General features: G+C 37.8%; 1 protein-coding gene across 2 annotated transcripts in view; it reads left to right on the top strand.

Moving 5' to 3' along the window:
* The window catches only part of FMN2 (formin 2), a 269,775-nt gene extending 258,694 nt beyond the window's left edge, over positions 1 to 11,081 (top strand). For both annotated transcript variants that reach the window (XM_054576717.1, XM_054576716.1), the window contains 2 exons: positions 5,969 to 6,050; positions 10,254 to 11,081. In XM_054576717.1, coding sequence (XP_054432692.1) covers positions 5,969 to 6,050; positions 10,254 to 10,280 — 109 coding nt within the window. In that variant the 3' untranslated portion in view covers positions 10,281 to 11,081. The remainder of the gene's footprint in view (positions 1 to 5,968; positions 6,051 to 10,253) is intronic.
* Positions 11,082 to 18,989: the final 7,908 nt, after the last annotated feature.

Below are 18,989 nucleotides of genomic sequence, written 5' to 3'. Positions count from 1 at the left end.
GATAAGATTGTGGCCAGCCTGGCTTTTGCTGTAGAAAGTAGATAAAAATTATTCTGCCTGAAGGCTGTAGGGACATCTGGTTTCTTTTCTCTGTGTCTGTGCCAGAGATATCTCCCTTATTCATCTCGCAAACTGTCTTTAAACTTAACCATGCTGAACTTTTTGTATATGTTTGCGGGACAATGAGTAGGTCTGGGGCTAAGGAGGGAAAATACAGGGAAAAATCCATCTTTATTGGGAGAGAAATAAGAAGCCACACTCGTTGTCCAGAACAACCCTTAGTATAAATGCACCCAGATATATTAAGAACAACATTTGAGAAACTTTTTCATTTTGAAAAATATCAAAATAAAAATAGTAATTGGAATTTAACTGCGTGTCAAGAAATTCAGTGATGAAAAGTATTTTTCATTCTACCTGCTTTCTCTATAATATAAACCTTAAATTAGAAATATTCTCAACCAAAGTGTTTTTCATTCTATCACCTACCTCCGTCTTCTCTATAATATAAACCTTAAATTAGAAACATTTCAAGAAATTGTGTCATAAAAAATATTTTTCATTCTATCCCTTACCTGTCTTCTCTACAGTATAAGCCTTAATTTAAAAATATTCTCATTCCTTTGGACTCAAACTTTCTGTGGTTAGTAACTCATTTCTAAGCTTAATATCTTAAAGCCAAATGAAGTTGTTACAACTTAGAATATTTGTATGTAAGGAAAAAAAAAACACCCTATGTTGACATGTTGACATTTAACTAGTTTCCTTTAGATTACATACACAACTTTCTTTTTAAAAGTTCAGTTTAATATAAGAGTTTTTAAAAGTAAATTCAAGCTTCACTACTTAAAGGTGCTTTGTTTTCCTCTGGTCATTTCTACCATTTAACTTGCAGACAAGAGATAACCCCAGTCATGTTTCTCACAAAACACTCCCCTTCTTATCCTGAAGGTGGATCTCTGTAGCATCACCAACTCTGTGTCATTGCTAGTGACCGGGGTCACACTTCTTTACCTCGATGAGCTTGAACTTCAGGCTTTACCATCATCCCAGCCTTCCTTTCCACCTCTGTGGACACACTGCTGAGCACGCAGGTTGGGCGGTGCCATATGACTCAGGTATGCGCTATCTTAGAATCTTACACCGCTAGCCATTTAGAACAGTAAAGCCCTGAGTGTCTGTACGTCAGACTTCTGGCCTCTGTCCCCTCCCACACAGCTGTGAACCCTGAAGTATGTGGGAAGCAGGGAGTGGGGAAAGCCCTGTGACGGCTGAAATTACTTACTGCCTCCAAGTCCGGGAACTCTGTGCATTTAGTCAGGGCTCTACTCAGAGTCATGGCTCTCGTTGGAGGCTCATTAAAATTGGCTGCGTTATCTGGTTCTCTCCTGGAAAGAAGATACAAGTTGATTTAAAAAAAAAAAAGATGGAGACAGGCGTGCTGATGCTAGCTGGAAGGGACCACAACATGCTATCCCAGGAACAAAGAGAGAACTTAAAAAGTAGACCCAGGGTAAAGTCAAGTGCAGCAAAGTACTAAGTGCTGGGTCAACGTGCCAGCAGGCTGCTATGTATATCCCAGAAGGCCTTTGGGTGGCCCCGTGTGAGCACATAACAATAGTAACGTGAGTCATGATGATCACTGGCCACCAAAGATAAGTTAAATCATTCCATTTATTTAAGAAAGGGAAACGTTTAACCTAAATCTAATGTAACTAATATAATATATACCATCTATACTTAAATTTTCATAAAGGAGAGAAAGTTTAAGATTTTTAAAAAGACTTCACTCAAAATTACTTTTACAAAGATGGGTCCATGCAGAAAGCAAGTTTTCATTTTCTGGGCATTATACATGGTTTTTTTGGCCATTGCCAGAGCAAAACTTTGCTTATGACAAAAAAAAATGTTTTGCTCAAATTGGTCGCCTACTCTCTTTGCCTAATCTGATTCCGTATGTTTTTTTCCTATTTCCCATAATTAAATTATTCCTTAAGAGATAATGCCTTGTATTTGTTGATTACTTTTGGTCCTCCATTGAAGAGATAAGTGCATACTTTTGAAAGTTATTCATGATAGTTTTGTTTCAGAGACAGTAAAAGATATTACAGCAAAATTGATAGCCATTCTCTACCACCTAGCATTCTCCTGTCTAAACGATAATGCTGCATTTCTGGTTTTCTAGTCTCCACTTTCTGTGTTGTTGTTTCTCCAAAATCATGAAAAGTGCGGAGTGAAGAGTTTCGTATGATTAATCAAATTATCATATGATTTGGTTTTGTTCGTATTTTCCTTCTGCCACCTAGATTGCTGATGGCAGGTTGCAGTAAGTCTATCAAAAATGTCATCCTAAAATTCTTACTTCCCTTTTTAGTTCTTGAGTAGGGTGAAGTGTTGACTAACACACGCCCCGGCCATCACCTTTGCGTGCCTGCAGCCACATTAAAAAGAAGGCGTCTTTGTGAACCGTCCATGGGAGCTACGTCTATTCTGCATGCTATCCGTAGACCTCCCCCAAACAGGAGTTAAAACTCAAGTGTAGGCAAAATTTGGAAGCCAGGGGCTGTCTTCTTCAAACCAACTATGTGTTCCTCCTCCTCCACGTGAACAGAATGTTGTATTCCTTTATAAATGAAGTATTGCCCCTCCTTTCCAAACAGAACGTATTGGTCATTTCTGTTGATTATTTGAAATGTCATCACCACCCATTTCTTTTCACTTAAAGCCTTTGATGTCTGGTTGTGAGATGAACATCTTTTTCCTGCTCCGTTTAAGAAGCTGTGGGCATTGGCGAATGAGGGATGAGGCGGGAAGGGAAGAGGATGGAACACAGACAAGTGGTTACTCAACAGGCCTGAGCCGGCAGCTGACAAGCCCAGATGGAGAGGCCAAGCAGGAGAGGCTGGGATGGACGGCTGGCTCGGGTCCCCCACCCCGGCTTCTCCCTCAATATTTTGCACTTCTGCCGACTCTGGCAATGTGCCTCACCTCTGGGGGCCCATTCTTTTTTCCCTGCCTAAAGTATGGAAAAAATGTCTTGTTGTCAGAGTTTTGTTGAAATGAAATTGGCATTTGGAGGAAGCAACATTTGTTTAGGAGGGGCGGGGCTCACAAAGCGCCGAAGTGAGTGATTCTTTGTGGTGTGGGATCGTGACCCCTGTGTTTACAGTCTTACTGTGAAGTGGGGAGGGTGAGGAAGTGCGGTTGTCTGGGGGCTCAGTGTGGCCCCCCCCAAGTCCGGGTACCAGAGTGCTTGTTCCTCCGAGTGCAGCCCACAGGCTGCCTACATCAGATTATTCTGGGTGCTGCTTATAAATGTATTTCCAAGGGACGGAACCAACATACAGAAGAGTAGGCTGGGGAACTGTATTTTAAAGAATGATTTTTTTAATTGATGTTGTCAGAGAGAGAAGAGGGGGGAGAGAGAAAGAAACATCAGTTGGTTGTTCCACTTAGTGATGCATTCATTGGTTGATTCTTGTACGAGCCCTGACCAGGGATCGAACTGGCAACCTTGGTGTTACTGGGACGATGCTCTCATCAACTGAGCTACCCAGCCAGGGCCCTGCGGAACTGCATTTTAGTAAATTCGCAATGTCTCCTCTCCTAAATTTGAAGAGTAACTGCTTGAGACTCTGATGCTCAGACTTCCCAGCTCCCCAGATCACGTGTGTACCTGGAGGCGTTCTGGCTGCAGGGACGGACCAGCCGCCCTACGTGTAAGCAACTGAATCAGAAACCAGGAAGCCAGCTGGAATATTGGCCTCTTAGTAGTGAGGGGATCCTATGGAAGCTCTTCAAACATTGGCCTTTGTTCTTATTATTCCATATACTGTACTCCGCTTCCACCCTCAGTACCATTCCCCCTTTCAAGAAACATATGAAAAATTAAAATTTATTTTTGAAACAAAGCTTGGCTGTCCACATGCTCCAGAAAGCTCCCCATAAAGCCCTGCACAGCACCCAGTCACCTCCTCTGGGACACAGCTGGACCTCTACAAACCGAGGCAGTTGTGCCCAGCGCGTCATTGCAATCTACCTGCTCATGTGTGTGTCTCCTGTAAGACGGTGAGTTTGTTTGTCCTTATAAAATTGAGCCGATCCCAGGACCCGACCTGGAGTTGCTTCTCCATAAGTGATTGTCAAATAAATAGATGAGCTCAAAGATCTTGTGAGGGCTCGTTGATGCACCTTCTTTCAAGTCGCCGTCACCTCTGCTGCACGGAACGGCTGCATTTGTTTTTGTGTAGAATGATTATGTGTTAGCCTCGGCTTTCTGTCACCCTTACAAAAATGTACAATGAGAACAAGGTAAATAAGATTGTGAGAAAATTAAGATGCTTTGGCGATGTAAATACTTGTGAAGTACATATTTATTAGTGTCACAAAACACTTTAAAGTGCTCCAAGTAAATTTAAGAGGAGATCTACTGGATTTTGGCTAAGTGCTTAAAAAAAGAAATTTCCTTAATTCCCTGTCCAAATCCTGCAATTTAAATTTACCGATAGTTGTTTTAGGGAAAATGGGGATTCTGCGATCCTTGGTTTGTTATAAAGAAAATATTTTTGTCTTCAAATGTTTGGAGGGAGGGTTAAAGGCAATTTATGGCCTGGGTAGAAAGTAATAAACTTGTTAACAATGGAGTGTCTTCCCAATTGTCATCATTTTCGGGAATTACTAACAATATCAATCTTGTGGTCATTTTACGTCTTAAAGGAATTGCTTTCATTTGTCACACTTTAAGGTTATAACATCAACCTAGTAGCTACTGTATTGGATTAATTGTTCCATTGTAGTGTTTAAAAACAGGGATTCAGTCAGCTATGTAGGAAATGAATTCTTTCATTAACTCTTTTGCCACAGGGCTCGAGAAATAGATTTATAATTTATTTCTTTGAGGAAATAGGCTTCAGGATCTACATACAAAGTCTTTTATGAAGATGTCATGGCCTATTTACATTCTTCAAATACTCCATGTTTACTTCCCAAGGGAAATCATAGCAACAAAATATAATTAACCTGGCAGATTGCCTTCCTTCTTATGGTACCTCCTTTTATTAGTAGAATTCCAGTTTGTAGATTTCTTATGATATATTTAAACTAATCATGTTTATAATATTTTAAATTTTAGAAAAAAGTTTTTAAGTCATTTGTTATCTCTTCAACAACTCGGTGTAGTAATAATGGTAATACTATTATATATTATTGATCCCTTTTACTGCCTGAGGGCATACAAGGATCAGTAGCATTAGGATGTTACCCAATATCATGTAGCAAAGCCAGAACTTACTGCAGATTTTAATCTCCAAATGATAACCTCTTTTAGCTCTACCTTTGGCAGATTCCATATTGTTTTCCTTAGAGTGTGTGTTTAAAAAGAAACCCTAATAGTATTAAAATGTTATTATTGCTCACTCTCTATTTTGTTTGTAATTGAATGATTGGTTCCCATGCTTGATGAAGTTTAATTTTTTAAAAACTGTCCAAATATTTGTTGGAGATGACTTTCATGCTTGCAGTGTGATGTGGAAAATGAATCTGAAATCATATTAAATAAGCATTTTAGTTTTCTATGTGATGCCGTTAATTTAACCATTTTAATGCTTCTGATTTGTATTATAGTGCCAGTTCTATTTATGTAATAGAGCCAATCCGAGTATGCTCACCTGTAAATGGGGAATATTTCTTTATTTTCTTGAATATAAGACTCCTTTAATATTTTTTATATTAATCTGTGGTGTATCATTCCATTCTACATCCTTCTATTTTAAGTCAAGAACCCCTGGATAAATTTCCCATTGGTCTAACATTCCGTGTTTTAATATCAAATGTCAGATAACATTACTCTGTATTATTTTCTCCAGTAAATTAAATCCCTATGAGTTGATGCCCACTCACTGACTGCAGGGTGGGCTGATGTGATCTACGTGGGTCTTTGTTCAGATGCATGTGTTTTCTCCCCGCCCAGAGTAAAAGAAGCCGAAGAGGTGTGCCGGCAGAAAAAAGGCAAATCACTCTATAAAATTAAACCAAGACATGACTCTGGAATTGTAAGTATCTAACTTTTCTGTCCTTCAAGCTGTGATTTTCTTTGGCTTTTAAATACCGTTTTAACAATATATACAAACATATAACATTTTAATTATTTTCCAATTAAATTTGAATAAATAATGAGCCTCTAACTTCAAGAATTTCCTCTTCCTGGTGCCTCTAATTAGGCCCAAAAGGCTAACAGTAGTCAGCATTCCGAGCTTAAGAATTAAGATAAATCTACTGAGTGCTTATACATGGGTATGGGTGTGTAGGCAGGATTTGGTGGGTAATCTTTCACATTCTTCATTACACACAATCACAACACAGGGCTGTACCTGAGCCCTGAGTGGTTGTTCTAATTGCATTAGTGCCTTTGGGATCTAAGACACAATGGGAAATGCCAGGTGCAGAGCTGTCCTTTGCTAAGACCAGAGGGCTCAGACCTGGTTTGTACCCATACATGGCTGTACACAGTTGGCTGCTTAGTAGCTGTTAGTCAATAAACTGAGTTTAACAAGCTCTCCGAAGTTTCCTCCTTGCCCACTTCTTCCTTAAAAACAAATTGCCAAGTTTTGCTCCCTGGGAGGGAAGAGCTTGGTGAAAATGGCAAGTTTTTCCTCATTATACTGTCAGAGTTTTGTCGCATATTTTGAGGGATCATTACTTGGTGCCACAGAGTAAGTAAATGATATTCTTTTAAATGAAAAGTTGGGTTAGGCTTTAAAATAGGAGAATTTTGAATTGCATTAGTCTAACATAGAATGGAAAAAGAATTAAAACAACCCAAACTTTATATGATTAAATAGCTATCTTTTTAAAAAGTTATGAATTATGACCTCAGTTCAGAGCTGTTTTCCCATCAAAAGTCCTGGACTGGATGGCTTTGCAGGTGAATTTTACCAAACATTCAAAGAAGAACTAACACCCATCCTTCTCAAACTATTCCAAAGAATTCAAGAGGAGGAAAAGCTCCCAAGCTTATTTTATGAGGCCACCATTGTCCTGATTCCAAAAACCAGACAGACATGACAGACATTATAAAAAAAAAAATTATTGGCCAATATCCCTGATAAACATATATGTAAAATCCTCAACAAAATACAAGGAAACTGAATTCAACAATACATTAAAAATATCGTACACCATGATCTAATGGGATTTACTCCTGGGATGCAAGATTGGTACAAAATTCACAAATCAATGAACATGATACACAACATAAGCAAAATGAAAGTTTAAAATCATATATCAATAGAAACAGAAAAAGCATTTGACAAAATCCAACATTCATTTATGACAAAAACTCTCAACACAGTGGGAATAGAAAGAACATACCTCAACATGAAAAAGCCATATATGACAAACCCACAGATAACATCATCCTTAAAGAGGAAAAGCTAATAGCATTTCCTTAAGATCAAAAACAAGACAGAGCTTTCCACCTTTACCACTTTTATTCAATATTGTATTAGAAGTCCTAGTCAGATCAATTAGACAAAAAAAGAAATAAAAGGTATCCAAATTGGAAAGGAAGAAGTAAAACAGAGATTACTTGCAGATGGCATGATGCCATAAAGAACCCTAAAGATTCCACCAAAACAACCACTAGAAGTGAAAAAGGAGTTCAGTAATGTAGCAGGATATAAAATTAATATTCAGAAATTAATTGCATTTTTATACACCAAGAGTGAAATATCAGAAAGAGAAATTAAGAAAACAATTCCATTTACAATTGCATCCAAAAAATACCTAGGAATAAATTTAACCAAGGCTATAAAAGACCTATATACAGAAAATTTAAAAATATTAAAGTAAGAAATTGAAGAAGCTACAAATCAATGGAAGCATGCATTATGATCATGGTTAGGAAGAATTAACATTGTTAAAATGTTCTTACTACCCAAAGCAATTTATAGATTCAGTGCAATTCTTATCAAAATACCAGTGGCATTTTTCATAGAATTAAAAGAAATAATTTTAAAATTTATATGGAACCACAAAAGAGCCTGCATAGCTACAGCAATCTTGAGAAAGATGAACAAAATTAGAAGTATTATACTACCCAATATCAAATTATATTACAGGGCTATGATAATCAAAACAACATGGCACTGATATAAAAACAGATCTATAAATCAATGGAACACAATAGAGAGCTGAGAAATAAACTCACACCTATATTATCGATGAATCCATAATGAAGGAGGCAAGAATATATAATAGTGTAAAGAGAGTCTCTTCAATAAATGGTGTTGGGGAAAATGGAGAGATACATGGGGAAAAAATGAAAATAGACCACCTTCTTACACCATGTACAAGAATACAGTCAAAATGGATTAAAAACTTAAATGTAAGACTTGAAACCATAAAAATCCTAGCTAAAACATAGGAAGTGAAATGTCTGATGTTTCCCTTAACAATATTTCTTTTCTGATATCTCTCCTTGGGCAAGGGAAACAAAAGAAAAAATAAGTGGGACTATATCAAACTAAAAAGTTTTTGCACAGCAAAGGAAACCATCAATAAAATGAAAAGGCAACCTGCTGAATGGGAGAGGATATTCACCACTGATACGTCTGATAAGGGGTTAATATGCAAAATTTATAAAAATATCATACAGCTCAATGCCACCAAAACAAACAATGTAATGAAAAAATAGGCAGAGGACCTGAATAGACATTTCTGCAGAAAGGACATACAGATGACCAATAGACATATAAAAAGATGATCAGTGTCACTGACCATCGGAGGAATGAAAATTAAAGCCACAGGGAGACATCACCTGACACCTGTGAGGATGGCTGTCATCAATAAACCAACAGACAGTAAGTATTGGCAAGGACGTGGAGAAAAGGGAACCCTCGTGCACTGCTCTTGGAATTGCAAATTAGTGCAGTCACTGTGGAAAACAGTACGGAAGTTTCTCAAAAATTAAAAATAGAACTATCTTATTCCCCAGCAATACCAGTTCTGGGTATATAACCAAAGAAACCTGAAACACTAATTTGAAAAATATGTGCACCCCTATGTTCACTGCAGCATTATTTGCAATGGCCAAGATACGGAAGCAACCCAAGAGCCCACTCAATAGACAAGTGCATAAAAAATGTGCAGTGCATATATACAATGGAATATTGCTCAGCCATTAAAATAAATGAAATCTTACCACTGACAACAACATGAATGGACCTAGAGTGTGTTATGCTAAGTGAAATAAGTGAGAGAGACATAAATAACATATGATTTCACTTATATGTAGAATCTAAAGAACAAAATAAGTGAACAAACAAAACAGACTCATAGACACAGAGACCAAACTGTAGGTTGCCAGGTGGAAGGAGGGTTGAGGAGCTGGGTGAAAAAGGAGAGGGAGTTAAGAAGCACAAACTGGCAGTTACAAAATACTCCCAGGGATGTAAAGTACAGCATAGGAAATATAGGTAATAACATTGCAATAACTATGTATATTGCCAAGTGGGTCCTGGAAATATTAGAGGCATCACTTTGTAAGTTACATGATTGTCTAACCGCTATCCTGTGCACCTGAAACTAATACAAAATAATATTGAATGTTAACTGTGATTGAAAAATAAAATTTTAAAAAGACAGGATGGCACAACAATGAGTGCCTTGAACTGTTCGTTAAGCACAATAACTAGCTAGCTACCTAAATAAATAAATACCCAAAGGCAAAAAATTTAAAACATAACAGCAGTTTCCCTTTCAGTTCTTCTGTGTCAAAACTATTCCTAACTAATGACAAGTATTATATTATGGTATACTTTGTTTTCTGTCTTTTTTATTACAGTACAAATTTAAAATGTATTGATTAAAGGGGAATAATTATTTTAACTGTTAACCTCAATTATGCCGATATAAGGATAGAAGTGAAACAGCAATTCAATTTTTATATTGATGTATTTGTACATAAAACCGAGAATGAGAGAGTGCAGTTGGCACTCTTTCGCATCAGTTAGAAACTAAATTGTATAAAAACTTCTTTTCCCCCTCAAATATTTAGTGGTTTGTCTTGGGGAAAATTCTAAAAGATGAAATATAGTCGACTTATATATTTTTTTCTTTCTGGGCTGGTTGATCTTTAACCTTTCCCAGAGAATTGGATCCAAATGAAAACGTCTTATTTGAGCTCCTCTAAACTCCATACATTTTTTAACTTCGTGTTTCTAACTATAACTCTTATCTGGTGCATTTATTTTCAGAAAGCAAAGATAAGCATGAAAACCTGAACAAAGAAAAGCAGATGAACATGAGTCACTCTCTTAACCGCTCCCAACTCATTCCGCTGACCTGAAGGCGGGAAGGAAACTACATCATTTTGATCATTTTTCTTCTTGACCTCTTGCATAATCTTTGCGTTTTCTAGACAGTTCACTGATGGTTGAGTTCTACTGTACATTCATATTAAAATGCAAAAGCAGTAGATCAGTGGAGAATTGGACACCTTTTCTTTTTGTAAAAGTTTATGGTATTATACCGATAGACCGAAACGGCATGTTATAAGAGGCAGTATCTGCGTTAATTCTGAACATGCTACACATTAACCTAAAATTTACTCTTGTGAGGATATTCCATATACAGCAAAATTCTTTCCTTTCTACTGACAACCAGTACTCCACATCACTGCAGTTAGATTGATGGTTAAAATGTTATTTCTAGTGAATTCTGTCCGTTTCACATCTACGTATACATTTTCTATTCTCAAATTTAAGTACTATTTCTATGTCATTATTGAGGCTTTCCCGACTTTTTGAGTTGCTCTCCATAAATATATATTTGTGAAAGAGATTGTAATTTTTTTAACTTGTCAGATAATGAGCTGAAAAAAAATATAGAGCAGAAGAAAGCCCCTTTCCTATGAATCGTGTAATATAGGCAGAAATCAGAGTTCTGTTTATTGAGGGTTTTTATCGGAGGGTTATTGGAGACCCTACATGAAACTAATCTGTAGCAGAAGGAAGTAAACCGAAGGTGCACTTCTTACTTTTGACATAACTGGGCTTGTCTCTATGTGTTACAGCAGGTGATCAAAAGCTGCAAAGTGAGTATGCAATTATCTGAAGGAGCAAGGAAAGAATTTTATTTTATGTTGTGGGGGGAAAAAATTAAATCTCCTGCTCTTCTGAGAATACTTCAGGTCTGCCGATGATGCATTGTGATGGTTATATCTAACATTAATAGGTGTGGTTTTTAAAGACTAATGATATTTGTTGGGAGTTATGGTTGTAGATAAAGAGGAGAATTTATTGCAAACCAACTATGGAAAGCAACTTAAAAAGAGAATGTCCTGACCCATAACTATGTTTGTATTTATGTAAAGTATGGTCACTTACCTTTTAGTTTGTCATTAAAGTGCAAAGAAACAGTGGTTTTTTGATTGTAGTTTTGTAGTCTTCCTGTCTTCATCACTCCCTCCAATGTGTATATTAATATTCTTCAATGAAAATATAGGGCATTTAACAAAGATCGCTATGTGCAATACTGTATTTAGTGTTTCTATTTCAATTTTTTAGGATGTTAATTTATATGAAAATAAAATGAGTAATAAAAGAGTTCTGTTTCCACTGTGTGCATGTTGCCTAAGGATCCTTGCAAAATGAATCCATCATATTTAAAACTGGGAGGAAAATAAGGGAGACTGTCTGTATTTGAAGATTTTTAAACATTTTTATTTCAGGTTTCACAGTTGTTAGTAGTTAAGTATTTGATGAACGCTTGTTTTTAGAGATAAAATAATTATTCTGCTACATCAAAACATATTTTGAGAAAGGTTGACATTTTCCTAATGTAATTTTAAGAAAAAAATATTTTCCACTTATGAACAACAACATATTAATGTTTGAGAAATCTTTTAGAAATTAGATGGAAAAATGTGTTTGATACAGATTAAGAGGTGAAGCGCTATTGCAAGAGAAGACAAAGGAACGATTATGGTGCCAACAGATGGATCTGTATCCACAATGTGTGCTGAAAACTAAGCGTGATGCTAAGGTAGAAACATGAAAAGTTGGGGTTTTTTTCATAAATAAGCTTTGCATTTATGTCTATTCTAATTTTTTAATGTAATATAAAAAATAATCACTTTTTTCACCACCTGCATATGCCTTGGCTTACCATCTACTTTATGCCATGAGATAATAATGCTAATAACTGCGTATTTACACAGGAAAGGAACTAAATGTTATCAAAGAACTTAATATCAAGTTGGGGTTAAAAAGAGTGTAAAGCAACAATTACATTGCATTGTAACATCCAATTCAGAAAGTATAAAAAGATAAATCTCGAGAGATTGACAGGAGTTAGGCAAGGGAAGGGAAGGAAGAGAAATCACAAATGGAAACACAGTCCTCAAATGCCCAAAGAAAGCATCATTTCGTGTAGGAGTTGTATGTAACTAGTTCAGAGTAGATGGAGGAAGCGGAGCATAAAGGGGAAAGAATGGAGAAAGATGTTGCTTGGAGACACAGAAAGGGAATTTGTGGTAGGAAGTAATGTCATTTTTATTTTAATTTGGGGTCAGGAGCACCTCGGAGCCACCATTACTCAGAGTCGAGCTGTGGGACAGCAGCATCGGCCACCTGCGAGTTTGTTCCAAGCACAGTCTTAAAATTTGTTTTCCAAATGTTTTGGTGGGCAGGGGGTGATGCCGTGTTTCCAAGAGAGGTAGCAGGGTGAGAGACAGCATTGAAAACCGAGATGCAAAATAGCCTGCGTGCCTGCTGAAGAATGAACTCTATATACATATGAGGAGGTGGGATATAAGGCAGAGCAAGCGGTGATGACAAACGATCAGCGACTCGATCCTTGAGGACTTTATCATTAAGAAATTTTATGCAGTAGCTGGTGAAGGTGATAGATCATTTGAAATTCTAACGTGACCTATTTTGTTTTATTTGCTAAAGCCCACGTGGAGGGGGATAGAGTGGAGGAGTGTGAGTCTGGACGCCAGAAGAGCTTTGAAGAGTCTATTATAGTTCAAAAGAAGAAATGGGAATTATGTAAGGCATGGCTAGCACAGATGGGAACTTGGAGCTGAAGAACAGATATGCTAAGGAGGTAAAATACATCAGGGAAATTCTTGAATCTTTAGATGTGAGAAACAAGAAAGCAGATTGAATTTCGGATGACAGTATGGTTTCTTGACTAGGTTATTTGGGGAAGAGTGACTCCACGCATTGACAAAGGCAACACAGAGAAAATGCTTCCGTCACTTTCTTTTTTAAATAGGTATCAGTGCTTCAGAGAAGCCTTTTCTGAGAAGCCTACCAAGAAAAGCAACCACCAAGTCTTCATCCCTTTAATCAGCTTCATTTCCTTCATAGCACTTAGCAGTATCTTCTGTAGTTTCATGGTTATTAGTCTATAGTCTGTCACCAACTCAAATTTAAATCCGGAAAGACATTTTTGCACTGCTATTAAATGTGTAATATTAGAAGCAGTATGGGACACTCAATAAAGATCTGTTAATTGAGTGAATAAATAAATGAAAGGGAAAGAAAGAAAAAGGTCAGGAGTTAAAGGGAATGAAAAATCCACAATATGCACTGAATATCCAGTTGGATATTTCTAGTAAATGGAGGATACTGATCAAGAATTCATGAAAGAGGTTCAGTTCTGGGAATTTGATGTAAGAGCCACCTGCATTCAGGGGGTAGTTGAAATCAAGGAAGTTTCCAAAATTCCTCAGGAAAGCAGGAATCCATTTTTAAAAATGAAACCAAAACACTAAACACAGTTGGGTTGAAACCAACATTTAAAAGAGAAACAGAAATGGAGAGGTCACAAAAGAAACCTCAGGAAGATGAACCAGCAAATTAAAAGCTGGTGCCCTGGCTGGTGTGGTTCAGTGGACTGAGTGCCGGCCTGCAAACCAAAGGGTTGTCAGTTCGATTCCCAGTCAGGGCACATGCCCGGGTTGCAGGCCAGGTCCCCAGTAGGGGATACACAAGAGGCAACCACACACTAATGTTTCTCTCCGTCTCTTTCTCCCTCCTTTTCCCTCTCTAAAAATAAGTAATCTTTACTTTTAAAAAAGCTTTGTTCACAACTAAGATTATAGAGGTCAAAATAAACAGCATCTCAAAAGAATCTGCACTAACACCTTCTAATTGCTCTTCAAATACACTATTATTGTAAATAATAAGCTTACAAAATATACGTAGTGACTTAACTTGTTTAGCCTTCTATTTAAAATTCTGCCTAAGGGAAGCAGTGTAGAAAAGAGGTTTAAAACATGAGTTCTGGAGTTTCACTCCTGGTGTGGCTGAGTAAGCTTCTAACAGACCGGCCTCCCCACAAATAATAACTATACACTATGAACAATAAAAAAGCAACTACTTGGAGGTTCTAAAGAGGGAGCGTGAAAAACGTAGGCAGAATCTCAGGTGAGAAGGAGTTGAACAAGACAAGAACAGTCTAGGGGCTGAGGGCAGCCTTTAGCAATGGTGCTGCAGTTGACAGCTAACATCCCCAAACCAGTGGTCTTCTTGGTCAGAAGACTGAGGGACAACACCTCCAAAGTCATAGGAGAGGAGAGACCCTGTCAACCAGAATGCTATGCCCCATGAAAATACACCTCTAGAATAAAGGTAGAAAGACACTTGCATGTATGAGAAGACTGTGAGAAATTGTTACCAGCAGACCTATACTACAAGAATGTTAACGTTCACAGCCCTCTTTTAAAATCGAAAAGGCAAGATTATGCTTTGTACACAAACTCTTAAACACAAATCTACATATTCATAAGTATGTATCTATTGATAACAGCTTTAAAATAAATGGAATAAAAATGGACAGAATTAAGGAAGGAATAATTCGGTCATCACAGCCAGAGGTTTTAACACTCCTTTCCCATCAACTAGTAGAACAACTAGAGAACCAAGCAGGGAGGGGAAAAAGAAAGGGAGGAGGGAGAGAAGACTCTCTCTGCAGGGTCATGGGAACCAATCACGCCCCATTTGTTAGGGAAACCAAACCAAGTTCCCTACCAGAGATATGAGACTAGCATGGGGCTTACCTGCCAGCGAGAGTCAACCAATAGAGAGTAGCTCCAGGGGCTGGCATAGATGTGCAAACACGCAGCGTCTGGTGGCAGGAGAAAGCAGAGAAAGCTCAGCGGAGCAAACAGTCCATTCCACACCTGCAATATCGCCAGTGTCACCACCGCTTGAGAGCCTGGTGCCCCCAAAAAAGCCTGGTTCTGGACTGACTGGGAATGGGTGAAAACAACAGAAAATGAGTAGATATAGAAAGATAAGGTGAAAAAGCATGTCCGCCCTCTCAAGACAGGGCTGCAAAACACAATTCCCAAAGCACATGGGGGAAAAAATGGTCAAAAAGAAAAAATAAGTGAACTCAAAAAATGAAAATGAAGCCATCTCTAAAAATAGGGCAAAATTTAAATGATTAATAGTATTTGAAACCTGTACAAAAAGCTGTGTAATTATTGAAATAGGAAAAATTGTATAAGCATGTAATTCTAGATAGACACATTAAAAGACAATGATTTGGAAGATAATGCTAAGGAGTTCACTGAGATCATGTTACAGAGAGAAAATGTTTTAAAATGTGTAAAAGATGCTAAAAGAAATACAATGGACTGAAAGACTCCAATTTGAGAGGCATCTTATAACAATGAACTAAATGAAATGGTGGAGAAGAATGAGAATTGCTTGAAGAAACTGGCTGAGAATTTCTAGAATTAAAGAAAGCCATGAATCCTCTGCTTGAAAATGTATAACCAGTGCCAGGCCAGATAAATACCAATAAATTTGTACCTAGAAAAGTCAAAGTGAATCTCTAGCCAGGGAAAGACAAACTCCCAAAACCCCAGAAAAAAAGGACCCATAGCCTACAAATGGAATAATAATGATACTGAAATCAGATTTGTCTTTAGCAACAATATGTCAGCAAATAGCAAGCAAGTAGTAGCTTCAGAGTGTGTAAGAAAAACCAGTGAATCAAGACCATTACACTGGTTGAAGTATCATTCACATAGAAAGGAGATATATATGTTCAGACATAACTAGAAGAGTTTATGACCCAAAAACCTCACTGAAAGATTTGCTATAGGGCATATTTCAGCAAGGAAAAAAAGAAAGAAGGTTAAGATATAAGAAATCACAGGAGACACAAATTTGTGATAGAAATTAACTCTAGCTTGTCAACAGTAACAACTCTAACATATTTGTGTTTACCAAGGAGACTAAAATTTTGATAATAACAAGCTGAGTGGGAGAAATTCAGAGAATAATTCAAGCATGTTAAGAACTCATTTATTTAATTCAGAAAATGTTTGGAGAGTGGGTAGTATGTCCCAGGGTCCATTGCGGCCTTTAGAAGTAGTGGACAGACAGAAAAACTTCTTGTCCTCGTGACACACATTCTAGTGGGGAAGAGAAAAAAATAATAATTATGTAAAATGATGCCAGGTGCTACGATACTTAAAGTAAGGTGATCAGTAATTCATTCTTTGAATCAGAATACCTTCGAAAATGCAAGGGGCACTGGTGGGCCAGGGAAGCCTCCATAAACCAACGTTGTCTGCGTTCAAACTCTGGTCTCCCTACGCTTATGTGTGCTATGTAAGCTTTCAGTGCTCTGATGGAAAAAAGGATAGTGTTATTGACTATGTGTAGGCTTCCTTACAAAAACACGAAATTAAATGTAAGTTACAATGTTAAGGGGATTCTTTAAAAGCATGGAAACACTCAAAAGCAAAAAGGGAATTTTAAAAAGTCAACTCAACCAAAAGCCAGAAAAGGAAGGAAAAACAAAGTAAAACCCAGTATGGTAAAGAAAGAAGTGACTAGGGAGGTAGGAGGACTCGGGAAGAAAAGGAATTGTTGCTAATGAGCTCTGGAGATCCTGTGCGACCATTCTTTGTCTTACACCAGCTTGTCATTAACATTTCCACTTGCCAGCCAATTAGTGAACTTAAAGTTTTTGAAGGCTGTATTTTGGGGGTTTTGTTTCCCATGAAATACATCTTCAATTATATAATCAAAAGCAATAGGAAGAGGTTTAAGGTTTTAAAATGGTGTGATAAAAGGAGCATTCACGGAGCCCTTCTCCTCTCAGAAATCATCCCAGAGCAACAAAACGCACACATGCAAACTTCATCTTTGATTAAAATTAGAGGTATCAGTCACTCAGACCACAAAATGTATGGAAGATCTGCCACGGGTGTGGGTCTGGGCGGAGGCAGTGGGAGGGTGTTCATGGAGGGGTATTGCAGAGAAAGCCGCTTGGGGTCTGCGTCTCCAAGGTGGGGCCACACCTTTAGGTCCTACCATAAAATCCTGTCTTTGCAATAATGCGCGGACCTTAGCGCTCCAGTTGGTATTGGAAGCTTCCCTGTGTGTGGTTTATTGCTTTTTTTTAAACAGGGAAGAGGCCTCAATGCGGAGTCAGGCAGACAAATCAGATTTGCGGGAAGACGTCTATCCATAAAACAAGGGTGAGGAAAGAGGCTTTGAGCTGGAGGAGTGAGCGCTAGAACAAGTGGCGCTCTCCACCCTGCCTCGTCGTGGGATGTTGCTGGATTGAAACACAGCCCTCCCGTCTCCCTAACACAGAGCTCCTGCGACTATCTGGTGAGCGTAACACCGCTACCGAACCAGCAAAGACTGCTCTACGGCGAATATGATAGGCCAGGCTCACCCATGAAGAGCACTGCAGAAACACCATGCAAAATATCAGCAAACGCTGGAGGGGCCATGAAAAAGTGGGGCTTATTTCTAGAATGCAGGGATGATCATATGTCTATGACCTTGCATATCATAATGTATTTGTTTCATATTCCTATGTGGAGAAAATTATGATTTCTTCTAATTGCTAAAAACTCATTTAAACAATTCAACATCAATTTTATTGAAAACATCGGAATTCTATGAGCATGTCCTTAAGTGGTCAGACGCCTCAAGGCCAAGTCAGCCTGGAGCACATGGGAGCATTAGAAATATTCCCATTAAAGGTCAGGAACGAGACCAGAATGTCCAGTGTCATCATTGCTAATGATCACTGTGCTGACAACGAGAGGAAAATGGTATAAAATTGAAATGGAGGAGGTAAAATAATTTCTATTTGCTGCTTATTAGATTATAAACTCAGAAGACAGAAAATAATTACCTAAAAATTATTAGCCACAATAACAGAATGTGGTCAATTGACTATGCAAAAGAATAATCATCAGAAATTAAGAACCTTTATGTATACTAACAATGTCTCGTTAGAAGATATAATTGGGAAAAGCTCTCACTTAAAACAGCAGTTAAAAATAGATGAATAGCCCAAAATAAATTTAATAAGTGTATAAAATCTCTATAAAAACAATGGGGAGATACAAAAAATAGAAAGGCTGGTCACCAACAATGCCCATAATCCCAAAATGAATCTCTGCATTTAATGCAGTTGAGATGATACCCACAGAATATGGTGTTTGCGGGGGAGGTCGGAAGAACAATGGAAGCTGACTTGAAAGATCAGGCATAGAAATAAAAATTTTCATGAAGGTCTTGAGGGGAAAGCAGTGCAAAGAGGAACTGTTGCAGCTGTGTGTTAAGTGTATTAGAAAGTGACAAGTATTTGTGATAGCAAACTATTGGAAATGTGTGACTGATGTGGTAATGCACAGGCTCTTCAAAAGAAAGAATGAGGCACACTTGATGTGCTCTTATAGAAGCTGTACAACATTGTAAGGGGGAAAAAACCCCATGAAAAAGCTTGTATCTTTGTCATTTTTGTGTTAAAATTAGAAGAAGAGAAGTAATGTGTATAGTGCCCCTCTCTTTATGCAAAGATGGGGACTCCGATCCTGGAATCCGGACATGAACACACGTAGGAGACATTCACAAGGAACTGCTGACTCTAGTTGCTTCTGGGGAAGGAAAGCTGGTGGCTGTGGGACAGATGAGAGAAAGATTTTCTTCACGGTCATT

This window comes from Pteronotus mesoamericanus, unplaced genomic scaffold (assembly GCF_021234165.1).
Source record: "Pteronotus mesoamericanus isolate MK-2021 breed Mesoamerican mustached bat unplaced genomic scaffold, CSHL_Meso_final contig_347, whole genome shotgun sequence".
Lineage (NCBI taxonomy): Eukaryota > Metazoa > Chordata > Mammalia > Chiroptera > Mormoopidae > Pteronotus > Pteronotus mesoamericanus.
The sequence above is the reverse complement of the archived record's forward strand: the minus strand, read 5'-3'. Positions and strand labels throughout refer to the sequence as shown.